This window comes from Varanus komodoensis, unplaced genomic scaffold (assembly GCF_004798865.1).
Source record: "Varanus komodoensis strain SLA01 unplaced genomic scaffold, ASM479886v1 scaffold1, whole genome shotgun sequence".
Lineage (NCBI taxonomy): Eukaryota > Metazoa > Chordata > Lepidosauria > Squamata > Varanidae > Varanus > Varanus komodoensis.
In genome coordinates this window covers 61,757,632-61,775,574 of record NW_025335268.1, presented here as the reverse complement: position 1 = coordinate 61,775,574, position 17,943 = coordinate 61,757,632, and the positions used below count along the sequence as shown (strand labels likewise).

At 40.5% G+C, this 17,943-nt stretch overlaps 1 protein-coding gene across 2 annotated transcripts in view; it reads right to left on the bottom strand.

Annotated features, from left to right (window-relative positions):
- The window catches only part of ASCC3 (activating signal cointegrator 1 complex subunit 3), a 258,311-nt gene extending 241,523 nt beyond the window's left edge, over positions 1-16,788 (bottom strand). Inside the window, exons 1-4 of one of the 2 annotated variants that reach the window (XM_044427352.1) lie at positions 16,694-16,788; positions 10,157-10,307; positions 7,218-7,368; positions 1,662-2,245 (exon numbers count right to left, since the gene is read on the bottom strand). In XM_044427352.1, coding sequence (XP_044283287.1) covers positions 1,662-2,245; positions 7,218-7,368; positions 10,157-10,246 — 825 coding nt within the window. In that variant the 5' untranslated portion in view covers positions 10,247-10,307; positions 16,694-16,788. Of the gene's footprint in view, positions 1-1,661; positions 2,246-7,217; positions 7,369-10,156; positions 10,308-16,527; positions 16,545-16,693 lie in introns of those variants that run through there. The other variant, XM_044427362.1, reaches the window with a different exon arrangement.
- Between the last annotated feature and the right edge of the window lie 1,155 nt (positions 16,789-17,943).

The following is a 17,943-nucleotide window of genomic DNA, read 5'->3' as shown; positions in this document are numbered from 1 at the left end:
CTAAACCATCACGTGTATTTTTGGGAGATGCATATTATCAGTCAGACCCATGCCTACTGGGCCCTATGTACCTCCATTCTCTCTCTCTTGAGAGATATTTAGTTCCTTACATGAGAATCAGAAGGCAAATTTTGCACAAGCCCCAATTTCTATGTATATTAATGATTTCCCTCGAGGGTGAAAAATATACCCTATCTTAGCCTTCCCCATCCTTGTGCTCTCCAGATGTTGTAGACCACAACCCCCAGCACCCCCTCACTATTGGCCATACAGGGAGAGCCTCATAAGGTGCAAGGTCAAAACACTTGGAGAGTACCAATATAGGGAAAACCACCCTGTCTCATTTTAATATCACAACAGTGCTTAAACACACAGGCCTCACAATTTTGCTTTCCCTTTGCCAGCAGGCAAAACCAGTTTTATTTACACACCCCTTTGGCACTTAAGCTCTTCTGTGAACATATTTTTATTAGTTTTAACTGGTTGCTTGAAATGATTTTATTGATATTTTATTGTCTTCTTTTTGTTTGCTCTTGCTGTTGTTTTATTCTTGAGTACCATATGATGGATACAAGGTGGGATACAAATCTAACAAGTAAATAAATACATTGTTCTCGCCACCTATCCTTTTCTTCCCTGACTTCTGTACTGTGTGAGAACAGAAAAGAATGGCCCTTTCTGTTGGGCCATCACTATGCTACTCCTGCTACCCACTGTAAAAACAGGAAAAGAGAGAACCCACCGTTTCACACCATATAGTACTGTTTAAATCTTTAGAGAATTAAGAATAAACTAGCAAGTGCAACTGTCAGATATTAATGTTTTGGTTCTACATTCAATAGGCAATATACTCGGTGCACCTTTGTCCAAATTACAAGGCTCTGTAAGCCTCATCCCGCTGGGAACTCCCTTAATACAACCTGTGCTTTTTCCATCATCTTGGTAGAAGTGGATTGCTTCCCTGCACTCCCTCTAACTTGAAATTCACTGGTCTCATTTTGAAATAAAGATGGTCAGACTTCCTTCTCAATTCACCCCTTTTCTCTGTCAGCTTCTGAGTTTCTGCTCCACATGGCAGAAGATCTACACAACAAAGTTTCGGTAGCACAACCTTAGCATAATTAAATTCCAGATTGCCCTCCCTCGTGCAGCAGCCAAATGAAATACACAGTAGGAATAACAAACTCAAGATCATATTCAATGTAGGATCACTCTTCCCATATCTCTGCATCACATTAGCATGTTTTACTGGTTCAAAACACTGTCTAATTTGCATTCAAAACAATAAAGGACCCATGTGTCCTTTTATATGTTCTCCCATTACCGCTTTGGTAGTGCACTAAGGCACAACCACTCCACACTAAATCACAGAAATTTACCGCAAGGATTACTCTCACACTCTTTTCCACATGAACTATTTGAAGAGTGACTCTGAAAAGCAGCAAGAAGTTCCCAAGCACTTTGTTCTAGCTTACCCTCTCCAAATCCCAGGCCTTTCTTTAGGTTACCTGCTTCCACAAGGTCTTCCAGGAGGAGCAGGTGCATGGGGGTGAATGAATCCAAAAGCCCATCATGCATGCGGCTTGCCCTCCTGCAAACTCTGGAACCAAGCCTTTGATAATTAACCTATAATAATGCTGCAAATAATATGTGTAACCTACCTCATTCTGAAGCTCATCACCACTTTTTTGTGAAGCAAGCATTTCGTACAAAGTACAGCAAAGATGCTCTCTCGTCGGGCCTCCTGAAGTTCCCTTCAGTGATTCATTCAGATACTTCCCAACCTCACACCACAGAAAAGAATCATCCACCTTCTCCAACAACTTTGCACCAGAGTTTGCATCATAACCATTTGGGAAACGTTCCAAATGGTTGTTCAGGAATTTGCTGTAATCCAAACTTATTGCTTTCTGATCATCCAGTGTGCCATTAATTGGTAGTTCCTCAAAGCAATCCAAGTCATGCATATCAAATGAAAATGCTATGTTTTTACCAAAACACAGTTTTGGGGTGTCATTTTGCTCTTCTGACATCTGCAAAAGGGTGGAGAGCTGCTCGTCAGTAAAGTGAGAAACAATCCGACAGGTGGCGTCACAGGCTGCAGTAGCAGAGGAGGATGGGAAGGGCCCAAACATCTGCTTGATGGCTTTGGTCTCATCATGGCCAACACACTCCTTGGTGTGGAATATCTTGAACAGGAAAACAGCTCCGCTTTCAATGGCTTCTTGTCCATTCTCAGATCCCACTGTTCATGGAAAAAAATCAGAAAGAGGAGATAACTACATTTTACCCAGCTACCTATTCTATGCTGAAGTTTGACTGATTCTGTTTGTTTGTAAGAATCTAGAAAAGAAACCTAAGAGCGTGAGAGGTGGATCATATTTTGCAATGCTTCCTTTATTTTTTTTAGAAAAGTATCCTTTGTGTTGTGAGCTAGGGACAAGAAGACAAGATATCTAGTAAACACTTCATCCTAACATGTCACACTACATTCTTTTACAGTGGGTAATGGGCAGGAATGGCATCACATCTTCCCACTGAAGCCTGCCTAAAATGACCCATGCGGGCACTAAGATGTTGCTGCAGGCAGGTCTTTCTTTTTTCTCAACAGGTAGGCAAGAAAAAGTCCTTGGTTGGACTCTCCTTTTTAACTAGAATCTGCCCCTGCAGTTCAGCACAAGATCCAAAATTTGAACATAAACTTGAACATAATTTCTGCCAAAAGGCCACCCCAATCCTCCTTGCTGACCATCTGGAACCATTTTTAACTTAGAGCATGGATGATACAACACTGGCCACAGCTTGTTACCATTCCTCCTGGCTTCCATATCCATATGTTTCCAACCAGAATGTAGTACCAGGCCTTGAAGCATCCAGAATTTCTGTGGATACTAAGGCTGAAGGAAGGTTGTAGAGCACTGCCACTAACCCCGATGTCAGAAAAGTCAAATGAACTGAGTCATTATGGAGGAAATTCCACCCATTCACACCACAAACTGCCAAGTTAGTTTACTATCTCACTGTGGATAACACATAGATTGGCTGTCAGTCTCTTTCAAAAGCACTGAAATACATTTGGAGAGTTTCCACATGTCCACAAGAACTTCTGAGTCCTCTATGACACTCAGAAAGGGATTCCCCAAACTTGGGAGATCCTCTGGAGCAAACTTCCCTGACCTACCACCTACCAGATACCCTAGAATATGTAACTCCCCACATTCCAACTCAACATGTTGGCTGTGCATGATGGGAGCTGTGATCTAACACATCTGGAAGATACCTGATTGGGAGCAACACAAGGTATAATGTTGGAAACACAGCAGTTGGAAAAAGCAGCTGGGAATACCCAAGTTTATCTACAGGGGACTCCCAAACTATGTAATCAGTATTTCAACATACCTATTTTAATTAGGGCTCAGTGCAAGTATATGTAGACTCTTGTAAAAAGACTCCCATTCTCTCACACTCAAGGTCAGAAAACATATTATTTTTTGTACATATTGTTGAAAGTATATCAGCAGCCTTCTCACAGCTTTTCAGTACTACAAAGTGAGCTCAAAAGACTTGGCCCAAGTGAGATGTAGAGCCCCCAAGCCTTCCCAGACTGAAAGCACGAACTCCTGCACTTCACAGCAGGCAGAAAAGCCAGCACAGAGTTTTCAACTCAGCCTTAATTCTTACTCAATAACTGCACTTCAAATAATAAATTTAGAATTCCAATAATAAATCCACTTCATCCCATTGACATGCTTTGTACAAGCTTTATTTTATGAGGCCAAAAATAGGGCATCAAGGACACCCGCCATGTCAGCAGTCTTAATGAGTGTCTGCATGTTTTATTAGACAGGAATTCTAAGTCCTCCAACCAGTCCACAGTTATAAATTTAGCCTTTCAATTTAACAGTACATTTCTCTGCAGTTAAAATCTATGGTAATTCACAGTTATCATTAATATTCTGGTCCACAATTAAACTGGTTATAAACTAGTAAGTCTTTGCAACCTTTTTAACCAAACGTTTTATCACAGTATGTATGAAGGGGTGAGGAATACAGTACACATGGCACACTTGCATGCACATGCATTTCACATGTATGCAAACAGAGGGGCCTGTCCCTTGAAAATACTGAAAAAACTTTTGAGATGGCTACTGTCATGATGATGAACGCTATAAAATGAAAATACGATGAAAACAGGATATTTTTCTGACCTGTGAGTGAGTAAAAAGTAAGCCTGTGTATATACATGTATCTAAAGGATGTAAGTAAACTGACTTGGCAGAACTTTGGACCATGCCATTTCAGACTGCAGGGAGGAGTGGAATTTCCTCTTGCAGGTCTTCAGCCTACCGGACTTATCCACCATGAAGGTTGCAGTAGCATCCCAGAGCTTTGTTTCCTCCACAAGGATAGAAATATGGGAAGTCCTGATTGGAAACATTGGATATGGAACTGGATGTGGAGGTCAAAATTGGCCACAACATAAATAAGGAGCTAGGACTGGAAGGGCAGAATGTACTTTGTACACTCTCATGTATAACATTGAAGAACTGTTTTACACAAACTGCAAGAAGTTACAGTGCCTAATATCCAAGCAGAGTTTCTCCAGTTCCGTGGAATCAAGCGAAATAGAATGATGCAGATCACTCTTCTAAGCAGAGTGTTCTACTCTAAAGGTTACACAGAGCTAACAACTGGGCTCAACTGGGATATAATAAGAGTTAAAGTTTAGAAATCAGAAGATGAAACAAGCCAGGGAACACTTTTTCCACCACCAGTCCCTTGCATGCATCTGTCTACCATATTTAAATGTGACCACTGCTATCCTGTTGAAGTTGGGTTTGTACCCAGAATGGCTTTAAAAAGCCAGTCTTAATCACACTGAATTTAGGACTCTATGAGGTTCATATTAGCCTGCCCTACAACAGTCATAGCATACCACCTGTTTTGGCCATATGCCACATCTGGTATCAGAAATTGTATGCCTCTGCTAAGTATTTCTCTCCAACATTACACCAAAAAGGAAGGAAGGATGCAATATTTGGAGGGTTAAACAAAAAGCCCATGGGAGATCCTAAGTTGGGGGTGGGAGTATCACACTTAAGTCCTGCCTGTGGGTTTCCCAATGGCCTCTGATGGGCCATTGTGGAAAACAGAACACTTGGCTACATAGGAGCTTGATCTGCTCCAGCATGGCTCTTCTAATGGTGGATCCTGGAGAGGATGAATTTATGCGCTAGAAGAAAAAGACTGAGCAAACAAACATCTTTTAGTAAGTACTTCTTTGAAGAAAATTTTACATAGGTAGTATCCTATTTACCTAAATATTCCCAAAGAATGAACAGAATATATTGGACTAATACACTTGGATGTTAGAAGTGAGAGTACCTAGTCACAGATTTGACCCATGTATTGTGAAGTTGCTTGGAAGTCCAAGAATATTAAAGTTCAATTGTTCAATATGTTCTCATGTAACAAAGGGAAGCAATATAAAGTTTACAAGTTCAAGTTTATAACTTGACACACTCAACAGGTATTAAAAATTCACACAATAGCAGTGTGATTCTATACATATCTAATCAGAACTAAATCACACTGGGACTGTTTACACATAAACAGTTTACAACATACCAGTTTAAAAAGCAATGTGCTGTCATACATGAATAAGTATAATGACTGCAGCATTCCTGCCTTTTCTGCTTTTATCATACAACCTGTGATTGGTTGCTGTATGGATACTGTCATATTGGTTTACATGTCACACTTCACAACCTATGAAGGAGACTGTGGACTGTAAAAGCAGAAGAGTTTGATGCATTGTCTGTGCTATTAAACTATCTGACAGAATTTCAGAAAAGGCCAATTAGGGAGCTGATTATTAATTTATTCATAGCTGCCATCATTGGACTGGCTAGATATTAAGAAAGTTATAGAATCCCTACAGCCAGAGAATGGGTGTTTAAAGCTTTGCAAATCGCTCAAATGGATAAACTAACCAATCAGATGAAGAACAAAAATTATCGCATTCTGCACTCTAACTTTTCTTTGAAATACTATTGCTTTCTGAAATAATTATTTTGTATTTAATAGGAAGATAACTATGTATCTAGTACTTAAAAGTATAATACATAAACATTAAACAATAACAGTACGATCCAAATCGTGTCAACAGTCAATGCCTGAACAACCCACAGCTATTTCCTCTTGTTATGAAGTGGTCCTCTTCTGATTTAATCAGGCTGCCCAAAGAAGATATAACAGCTTTAAAGGATTTAACTCGGCTATCTAAAAGGGCACTTATACTTGATTCTAAGCAAACAGTGGATTATGTTGTAGATTACATAAACTTGTTGTTAAGAGGGAACCTGGTTGCCATTGGCAACTAGATACTACTCAATTTGCTCTTGGAACATGTGGTGGCTCAGAGTCCCAAATTTAGAAGAAATTCCATAGAAAAATCATTGCCCCTGAAATAGCACCTGCATTAAAAGGAAAAGGCATTTAGAGGATAAAAAACAGTAACTAGAGACCAATCAGGGTGGTTCAACTTGTTTCATATTAAATTTGAAATTAGAGATTAAAAAAGAATCTCAGAAGGGCAGCTGCTTTAGTTTTCTGCAACAAAAACAAGAAGGAATTCCCTAAAGGTAAGCAGTGAAGACTCAGAGAAGTTGACACTTCCTAAGCCCTGCTTGGTTTGTAACAGCCAAGACCGGGGGCAGTGGTATTCTTCTTTGCCAATGTTTAAGTGTCCCCCTTAGACTGATGTCAGAGGAAGACCTCCATAGCAGACCTCCCTCCCCAGAGAGAAAAGTCCACAATATTCCATGGCCCCTGCAACAACACCCCAAAGACCACAAAATCATATCCTAACAGCTTTATTATGGCATAAACCTTTGTGGATGTGATTACAGGTACACCTGCAGAAGCACACAAAAGCTTATGTATGCTTCTTATGCTACAATTTATTTGTTTACAACATTTAATGTACAACTACACAGCTAAACAGATTCCAGAGCTGTGAACAATAAATGATAAAGTGACTAAAACAAGTATTATTTTTAAGAATACCAATAAAAATATGATTCATCAAGCAGATGTGTTTAAAAAAAGAAGATGAAGAAGAGCATAGCTTTTAAATATTGCAGAAGTGGGGGGCAAAGTTGTGACTGTGGCTGAGTTGTGTAGAATCATTAGGGTTATTCTGAATTACCACTTACCTATATGCTTGGCAGCTTGTAGTAATAATCTTAAATCTCCTTGTAGAGATTGCTGATATTCCTTGGTTGAATTTTCATCAATAAACCTGACTATTTTCTTCCAAGTAAGGCCATAATTCAACAGCTGTTCTTGTAACTTGGATCTTTTATCCTGAACATGAAGATTAAATAGACAGAAAAATGTGTTTTCTTTGAACAGACTGACCTTGCATTTGATAAAATAAAGGAGCATGTTTTCATGCACTTCCCAACTCTATTTACCTTTAGTTGTGTTACTTAATACAACTGAAAACTCCAAATGCCTAATATTTGCATTCATGTGTTTAAAGCAGTAGTAACATTTGGGATGTTTACTTGAAGATGCTACCTAAAATTCCAGCAACAGTATTACATTATTTACTTATGTTTAACAAACAGTTGTCCATGCAAGCAGCTGCCAGTCCAAAGTTTTACATGTTCCAGTGCAATATATTCCTTGTCCACTTCACCATCAGATGCATTTGAGAGTAAAATACATAGAGAAAATATTGCTCACAGAGAAAACCTATGTGCCTGTCGCAGCTCTTCAATCATCCTGATTATCTTATGCACAACAAACCCAGGCCACAGTTTTAAGAGGCCTGCGAGTCATTTCAAACATTGGCAAATTAAGGCTAGTCACTGAGTATATATTGAGCATATATACATTTGGAAATTATTCTTTTGTATGCTAAAACGTATTTGGCTTACAATGTAAAAAAACAGGAAAAGGCTTTTAACCATACTTCTGTTCTACAACAAACTGCACTTGTGTTCTTTATTCTGGACAACATATTCATGGAAACGTGTGTGGCAAAAGATATTACACAGGACTGATAACAGGCATCATTAAGAACATGATGGAACAGAGAAAAAATGAGAATTTAGAAGATCTTGCCATTCTGCCACCTAATAGAAATATTCCAGTAATGGCATAAAGCTAGCACAATGCTTATTATGCAACACACCAGAAAAGGAGTTTTCCTCAATCTTCTTTTCTCCAGATCTTTTGAACAACATCTCCCAGCATTCCTGATCATTGGCTGGGGTTGATGGGTACTGAAAACCAAACCTTCTAAAGGGCATCAAGGTGAGAAAATATCCCTTATAAACTAAAGTCAGACAGTTCCTATCTTAAAACATGGTATCAATATTATAATGGGTTATGCCTTGTCACAAATGACGTTGCCTGCAATTTGATCTATGCCCATCTGTCTCTGAACTCCAGTGAAAGCCAACATTTCATGAGTTACTGATCATCACCTGCTCAGACATATTGTCTCAGGAGATCTTTACCCTACTTCTTTGCCTCCCTGTCTTACCTTCCCCAAAAGTCCCCTCTGCTATGTGAAAAGATGAAACACAGATTGTCGTGTATGTCATATAGTAACTGTATTTGGGGAGTTTTCTCCCCCTGCTCCATGAATATATGCTTCAGTTGTGCTCTCACAATTCTTAAAATTCTCTTCATTCTAACAGTCACAGCCCCTTTTCATAATTCAGTTTTTCAGGAAGATGAAAGGAAATAGGACATGAACATGTAACAGATGTCTCAATGCAAGTGTAAGCTTGTTATGCACCTTGCTCCCTAACACTGTGCTGTGCTGGGAAGAACAGAAGGAAGTTAGAGCGCTAAGTAGAAGAACTGCACATCCAGATTATTATTAAATATAAGTAGTATTCCACCTCCTCTCTGACATCCATCAAAAGATGATTTAGGAAATATGCCTTAAAGTGCTATACAGTATGTTCTCTCAATTTATGGTATATTAGTTGTTGCTGATGCTTGTTTCAGTGAATGGATTCTCTTTTAATGGTTCATTTCGTTGTGTAAGTGCACTTTTTCAAATGGAAGGAGAGGGGCAAATTACCCTTCTAGTTATAGTGATGAAAAACTGGAAAAAAGTAAAAATCAGAAGAGTTACTTTGGGCTTGTATTGTCATGACTAAAATCCGGATGAGTCCCAAAGTATTTGGGTAGGTGTAGGCATGGAAGGCATTTCTGTAACAAATCACCAGATGCCAATTTATTTCTTGAAGTATGTTATGTCTCCCCCACTCTCCTAAATTCCACCACTATTTCTGCTACTTTGTTTCAGGACTGTCTGCTATTGGTTAAACATTCTGGCTTTTTAAAAGAGATTTAGCAGCTCAATTTCTAAGACCACTCAAAACAATGCAAAAATTAGCAGAGTGAAATAATTTTCTCATGGTTACCTTAAATCAATGATTAGATGAAGTATATAGTGAGCTGAAAGATTAACCTACCAATATCCCAATCTAAGTCAGCAATTTGTGATGAAGCAGCAGGCAATATCATTCATAGGATATCATAATGAAACAATTACTCCAGGTGCCAATTCTTTACCAATTGCAGATTGGGCACTGGCAGGCTACGAGCCAGAGCCAACTTGTAGAATGTCACCCTCTGGCATACCCATTGTCGTCAGCAAAATGGGAAGCATACACTGCTTCCAACCCACCAGCAGGACTCTTTCCTAGTACTATGGGAATCCTAAAGCAAACACAAATCACCAGCCAGATACATTTCTGGAAGAGAGAAGATCAGCAGCACTCAGTTGCCAAAAACAAGCATTTCTACTTGTCTCTGAGTTGCTTTGGGAAGTGCTAACTTCCTACGGTATAAGCTCAAGCTCCTTCCAGCATAATATAAATAACAGGAGCACAGTGCAAGTATAGAATACTGCTCAATGACATTGGAAAACTACTGCAGACATAATTCACTCATTTGACTCATTGCTGAAGTGATGGAATATATAGCAGCAAATCCTCTCTCGGTGCTCAGGTCTCTCTTTTTTAAAAATAATATTATATGCACAAAATACATAGCCTGTGACAACACTGTTGACAAAGCAATTGTACATTTTAAATAAATCAATATATTAAAATATTTAAATTACCGTTAAGTCAGCAGCTTCTTCACTATAATCATCCTGTTTAGTGACATTTGAAAAGGAGCGCAGAGCTCCGGTTAAGCGAGGGAGGGACATTTATTATCCATTCAGTGATCCATATGATGAGACATTAAATTCTTCTCCAACATGTACTCTCCTAAAAAGAACAATAAAACCAAAATGAAACTAGTCTTTTAGAAACTTTAAGTTTAAAGACAAGTAAAGTAAACCTACTATTTTAATCAAGCAATGCTACAGTTTCCCATATGCAACAATTCAAGACAACGATGAACCTGAATTCATGAGATCAAAGAGCCAGAAACAAGACATGACCAGGCACAAAATAAGTTAAGCAGTCCAATTAGTTCTCCCTGCCCAGATATACAATCACACAATTTTAATAATTCAGCTGCCTTGAGTGCCAATTTCTGCATAAAGGGTATAAAGCAAATTAATAAACAACAGATTTCTTAGGAATCAGGATTCTTAGGTGATCAAACCATCACCGGCACTGCTACAAGCAGTATGTTAGCATGGGGTGTGATACTAAAATCTTACATCTGGATTATGTCACACCAAGACCTGCATATTTTTGTGGGAAAATGCACAAATTAAGTCTTAAGGATTTATCAATAAAGGGCAATTTAACCGGATTCATTCCTTGCAACAAGAATGCAAAATAAATCCATGCATTTGCCTCTTCTATCCCACTTTCAAAACGAGAGGGGGAAGCGTAAAGCTTTTGCACAGCAGGAGAAAAAAGTGAAAGCATCCTTTGGCGCATGGAACAAATAACAGCTTCCAGTTATGTCCAAATATGGGGGAAAGTGTCTTGACAAGCCACGCTGCATTATAACAAACCAGAATCTAAAATCAAAGTTTCAACCTAGTTTTATCTTTGTCTCAGCTTTGTAAAAGTGCTTTGTCTAAGCTGATTTCTCATATTCAGACACAATGGGAAATTGCAGATTGTTTCAAGTCACACAAAAGGGAGCTTTAAATTTCTTCTTGTTTACATGCAAACTTGAAGGGAGTGTGCCCAAGCAATGATAGCTATGGCATTTTCTCATAACTGGTGATTTCTGAACTAGATGTCTTGTTTGCTTACTTATTATTTTAAGCATTTCCTTTGCATGAATACTCAACACTTCACCAGGCAAAGAAGAGCTCCTAAATAAGCAGCAGGTGTGAATGAAGAGGTTCCTCTAAATAGCACACTAGTTAATATGTAACCCTACAATCCTTAGTATTGATATCTGAGGACTGATCTTGTCTTCCTGCTTGTACAAAGACAAGTTCCCAACCAACACTTAGAAAGAGCTTCATCAATTCATGAGAAAGCAGAAGTTTGCAAGTAGAAGGAAAAGGTTGGAGTATTAATGAATATCTACATCACTACTTCTTAAGCAGGGCCAATATAGGAAGGCATGCAGAACTCTGAGCAATAAATAGGGAGGGGGGAGTAGCATGGGGGTCTTATTAAATTGTGGTTCATATTTTATGTAGACACACACACACACGCCAATATATCAGATCAAAGTTGCCTTGTCTGGAGTGCAAGTCATTTTTATAAACCACCCAGAGAGCTTTGGCTACTGGACAGAATAGACATGAAATAAGAGTATTTTTAATACCCTAAATTTCTACTTGTGGCTTGGGGAATGTTCAAGGAACCATTTATTTCCCGTCTATTCGGGAAGTGTCCAGTGATGTTATTCTGACAACTAAAATAGTGCTAGACCAGGGGTCTCAAGCTTGCGGCCTGCGGGCCAAGTGCCGGCCGGGCGGGGCACGGGGGAGGGGCCCTGCGGCCTTCAAAGCGCCGGCGGCGCCGCCAGGCCGGCCTCCGGGAGCGACGCGGGATGAGCGGCCCACCCCCACCGCGGGGGTGGAATACTTGCTGCGGCCCAGCCTCACCCAGCCTCTACTTCCAGCGGCCCCCAGGTCAGTTGAGTTTGAGAGCCCTGTGCTAGAGGAACTTTGCAAGAGCAATGAGCAAACAGATTGTGTTAAGACAGTGTGCTCAAGCAAATGCTAGTTTAGTTAGATTATTCTCTTGTACATAGTTTGGAAACTAGCTTTCATTAACACTATCATTCGTGCTAGAGAATGCTCACAGATATCAAATAATTAGACAATCCCAAAAAAGAATGTAAGAAGTGAAAATCTGTTCTTTCAAGATATGTAACAGAACTACTGAGAATGACTCTGAGAGAACTACTGAGCCTACACTGATTGACCCCATGTGGGTGCCTGCTGTGAAAAGGGCAAATTCCACGTTGGGGATATCTTGTAAGAAATCAAAAACAAAACTGCCAGTATTGAGTATCTTTAAACAAAATTATGGTGCAGCCATGTGGAATACTGTGCACAGTTCTGGTCACTACACCTCAAAAAGCATATTGTAGAGCTGAAGAAATTCCATAAAAGGGCAACTAAAATGATCAAGAGTGAAGCCACTGCCGTATTAAATAAATAAATAAATAAATAAATAAATAAAGGACTTTTCATTTAGAGAAAAGGTGAGTAAGGGTGAGAATATGATAGAGGTGTATATGATATGGATAAACTTGCTATAATACTAGAATCCAAGGTCATCCAATGAAACAGAACAGTGAGAGATTTGGAACAGAGAAAATGAAGTATTTTTTCACACAGTCCCTAAATAAATTTCACACATCAATGGGGTAAATGCATGTTCTACTTCTGATCGAAAGGTTAAATTTCTGTGTCAAAAATGACTGTGCCCTAGAGCAGTTGCTCATAGAGCCATGCAGAGGGGAGGCAATCTTGGTATATACAGCAGGATGTAAATGTTGAGCCATTAGGTAATAGTGACCATGCTGGTATCAGATTTAATACACAGCTAGGCAGAAGACTGCCAAAGAGATCAAACACAGTTGCATTTGACTTCAAAAGAGGAAACTTCTCAAAAATGAGCATACTGGTAAAGAGGAAACTGAAGAGGGGAATCAAGAAGTTTAAATCACTTCAAAGCACTTGGAGATTACTCAAAAACACTCTAGCAGAAGCACAGATACTATACATAGCACAAGTGATAAAAGGCAACACGAAGTCCAGGAAATCACCAGCATGGTTAATACATAGAATCAAGGAAGCTATTCGGGAGAAGACTTCTATTTTCTTTTTAAAAAATCGAAGTCTTGCCCAAGTGAAAACTTTAGGGCAGGTAAAACCAAAGGGGTTTGAGAGGAGCTCCAAAGGGATCTTTCCAGGCTGGGCGATTGGGCATCAAAATGACAAATGCAGTTCAATGTTAGCAAGTGTAAAATGATGCATGTTGGGGGGCAATAATCTCAGCTTCAAGTATTCACTGATGGGATGTGAACTATCAGTGACTGAGCAAGAAAGGGATCCTAGGGTAGTGGTGGACAGTTCAGTGAAAATGTCAGCCAGGCATTCATCTACTGTGAAAAAGGCAATCTCCATGAGAGGGATAATTAGGAAAATAAAAAAATCTTAATCCCCATATATAAAACGTTGCTGTGACTCTATGTGGAATACTGTGTTCAGGTCTGGTTGTCTTATCTGAATAAGGGCATTACTGAATTGGAAAAGGTACAGAGAAGGGCAACAAAAATGATCAGGGGGCTGGAGCAGCTCCTCTGTGAGAAGTAGCTATGACAACTGGGACTGTTCAACTCAGGAAAAAGTTGAGTAAGGGGAAACATGACAGAGGTGTTTAAAATAATGCACGGTGTGGACAAAGGGGAGAGAGCGACATTTTTCTTCCTCTGCCATATCACTCAAATCTGGGGTCCTCCCATGAAACTGACTAGTAGGTGGTTTAGAACAGATAAGAGGAAACATTTCTTCACACAGCATATAGTGAAAACTACGGAATTAGCTGAAGTTGTGAGGTCTGCCAATTTGAATGGCTTCAAAGGGGGGTTGGACAGATTCATGAGGGAGGAGGCTATCAAAAGCTACCAGCCTTGCTGGCTATGTACTACCTTCTTTACCAGAGGTGGCATGCCTGCATCCATGAGTTGCAAAGGAACTTGAGTAGGCAGAGGTCTTGCAACCATCCCACTTGAGAGTCCTGTGGGCTGCTGGTTTACCATCATGTGTACAGATTTCTGCACTAGATGAATTTCTGACCCAGCAAGACTTTTCTTATGTTCTAGTGATGGCCTCCAAGAAGAGAAATTCATGTAGGAGTATTAGTCTAGTACTGCTCATGTGGTCATGTTGCCTATACATTACCTGCAGTTATTAGAGGCAGCCTTAATATAGAAATTCCAAAGACTGACATCATAAAGTATTCAATACATTGTGCAGTTCACGGTAGCAACTTAAAGGAAAAGGGATCTATTTAAAATGAATGAATATTGGTACATTAATCTCTCATTTAAAAAAAGTAGTTCAACAGCATGATGGCCTAGGGCCAAATGATGGCATCCTATCAAGAGCTCAACAGCTGGATTTCATGATCTTAGAAAAAAGAAAAGGAAAAGAATTTGGTAGAAGCCAAGAGTGATGAAGGGAACCCAATGCCAGCTGTCCCCAGGTGCCCCATTTAAGGGCTTGACAGTACCATGTTGAAAGTAGCAAAGTTTTTGCTGCTCTTGCCATTGATTCAGCTAGCCAATTCCTCATAGCCATGATTGGGTCAATCATCTGCATTCAGCCCAGTAATAACATACCGGCTGTGGGAACAGCTTTTTGCTCACACAGAAGCCATCCTAGGCACTGTGTTCTGTGGATAACAATATATTATGGGTAACTAGTCAAAATGGGTTGTTTTGCCATAAAAACCCAGGTGATGATTGGTTTATACAACACAATTCATAACTAGCCACAGTAAGTCCTTCAGTCATAATGAGACTGTTTCCAACAAGATGGCTTGTTTTTGTCCAACAAACCATGGCTGCTTCTGTTTTACCCACAATGGGTTATCCTGTTGTCCAAACTGGGGCAACTGGCCTTATAGTGGGTAATGGAAAGCACCCAGCAAGAATAGCAAAAAACTGACTGCTGCTCTTAGTGATGTCACCCATGCCACTACCAATGACAGTCCTTCCAAAGTGGTACATCAAGAGGCTCTTTACTGGCTTGCCAGCTTTTTTAAATTATTTGTTGTGCCCCAAATGGACACAATGTCTTAGTAAAATGTCCAATTAAAATGTAATTGAAAAGACATGTGCAACTGTGGAGCTGCACAGTTCCACAGGACCAAAAATGGAAATGGAACAATGTCTGCAAAGGAAATGGGGACAAAAGAACTGCTCTCTGGCACCTCTAACAACTGCAATAAGGAAAGAGACGGTGGTGAAACGTTACACAGGCAAACTTAACTCTAGTCACCACCAAGCTTCTAGGTTCTCGCCTGCTCTCCAGTCTCCTTCATGCTCTTTCCAAGCCAAAGAAGAGCAGATAGTCTCTTAGTTACTGCTCAACACTGAAGAGCTTTTCTTTGGCTTTCTTATGGCTCTGATTCATGCAGTATTGGATCATTTACTTGCAGCCAAGTTGAGGCCTAAGGAAGAGATTTGTATATGCAAATTTGTTAATATGACTACTGTTACCAATACCAATCTGAATTAAAGTGGAAAGACAATTAAGATATTTTGATCCAAATACCTACCCAAATATATATCCATGGGAATGAACTCTAGCTCCCAGAAACACTGGGAGATACCAGGTTTAAAGATACAGTCTTCCCTTAATGTGAGTAGATAATCAACCATGGTTCCTCATCAGTAAAAGAAGGCATGCATGTTTGCTTACCTGGGGGTAAAGCTGCTGAGTACATTGGATCTTTCTTCTAAATTAGCATGAAAAGTATCAATCTGCATGGGTGCCATTCTAACAAAGAGCAGGATGTTTCATTGCCATCAGTAGAATATGAACAGGACTAAGCTATAAGGATGCAGTCCTACCAAGCAACAGACCTATCAATTATTCCATATAAAAACAGTTGTGCTGGATCAGGCCAAAGTCCATCTAGTCACACAGAGGCCTACCAGAGGCCTGTGAGAAACACACAACTCGGGCGTGAGTGCAAGAAATTCCTCCTGCTTATTATTCCCAGCAATGGGAGTACATAGTCATACTCCTATGATTGCACATAGCATTACTGACAGTAATAAAGAGACATTATGCTGCTCATGTTAGCCACTGACAGCATTATCCTCCATAAATCACTATAATTTCCTTTCAAAGCCAACCAACTGGAAGCCATCACTACAACTTGTAGCTGCGAGTTACTGTCGTTATTTCGAAGTAAGTCTCTCTGAAGTCATCAAGAGTCACTCACGAAAAGACATACATATGGGATCCTAACCATATTCCCCCCTAAGATCTGGCTGCAAGGAAAAATAATGCCGGAAACAAAGAGAAGGCTGGACACACACTCTCTTCCTCGGGCTGCGAAGGGAGCTCCACGGGGCTTATCTGGAGGCAAAGACATTCAGAGCACCTAGTCGCCACTCCTCTCCATCCAGCTGAAGATCAGGAGCAGCTTCTACACAGAGAGCAGGCAAAAGAAACAAAATCCCGGTCTCAGGCAGCTTCGCTTACCTCGCCGGCTGTTCTGCTGACTGGCCACGCAGACTCCTCGCGATTCCTCCCGGCGGAGGCCGTGGCTATTTCGATCAAGCCGCTTCCGGGTTCCTCTCTCTGCGCAGGCGCGCTCCTCCCCTTCCGCCGGTGTTGCCAGCTGAGCCTTTGGAATGTGGGTGACGTCTCAACGTTCCAGCACGAGGCCTGCGAATGAGCGCTCCCGGTGGCCCTCCCCGCGGAGAAATTCGACTTTCTCTTTCGCTTCCCGAGTGCCCTCTCTGGGAAAGCCGATTGACGTGGCCATGCTTAGAGGCCATGCTTCTGAAGTCTACGGAAAGGGGCTTCTAGGTTACTTTGATCTCTTGTTTTCTCCGCGCTCCTTGCGAAATAAAACTGGCAGCTGCCTATAAGAAAGAATGGGGAAATGCAGCTTTTTTTGGTTGGGCAGCGCCATATCCTCACGGAAGAAGAGGGCTGCCGCAGGATCAGATCCACAGCACCATCCAGATGCTTGCTGGTGAAGCCGGCAAGCAACCACAACATACTTCGATGGTGGTTTGTTCTCTGGTAATCAGGCTGCAGTCCTGCTTACTTGGGAAAAGTTCCATTGAACTCAGTGAGATTTACTTCTGAGCTGAGATGCATTGCGGTGCACTCTCGCTGGTGTGCAGTGTCTGAAATTGGAGGTGCCCGATGGTGCAATCCTGTGCATTTCTGAGAGAAAATCCTGTTCTGGTTGAGAAATGCTGGGAGTTGTAGGCCTTTCACCAGAGCAAATGGGCATAGAATTGCACCCTTATTTTCTGCTCAGCCCTTTATAAATCCCTTAGCCTTTTGTCATTCTTGACACCACCACTTCGGAAGATGATTTAGAGAGAACGAATTCAATTGTAATTCTGATTTTCTGAGACTTTTATATACTTTCCTGCTTTACCCCCTGAATTTTTCCTAAGTTGTTCTTCTGTCTTGAATTACTGTGCTCCCAAAATAGTTGGCAGTCACATTGACAGAAATATCAGCAAGAAAACTAATATAGAATATCTTTCTTGAAGTGTTAAGGGGTGGCCCACTACGTCTGGAGTCCTGAATCTCATTTGGATGTCAGATCTGTATTTATTTACTTATATCCCACTTTTTCCCTTTCAAGGAACTCAAAGCAGGTTACATAATTCTGCTGCTGCTTTCAGTCTTATCCCTACAACAAGAACCCTGTGAGGGAGGTTGGGCTGAGAGTCTGTGACTGGCCCAAAGTCCCCCAATTAGATCCA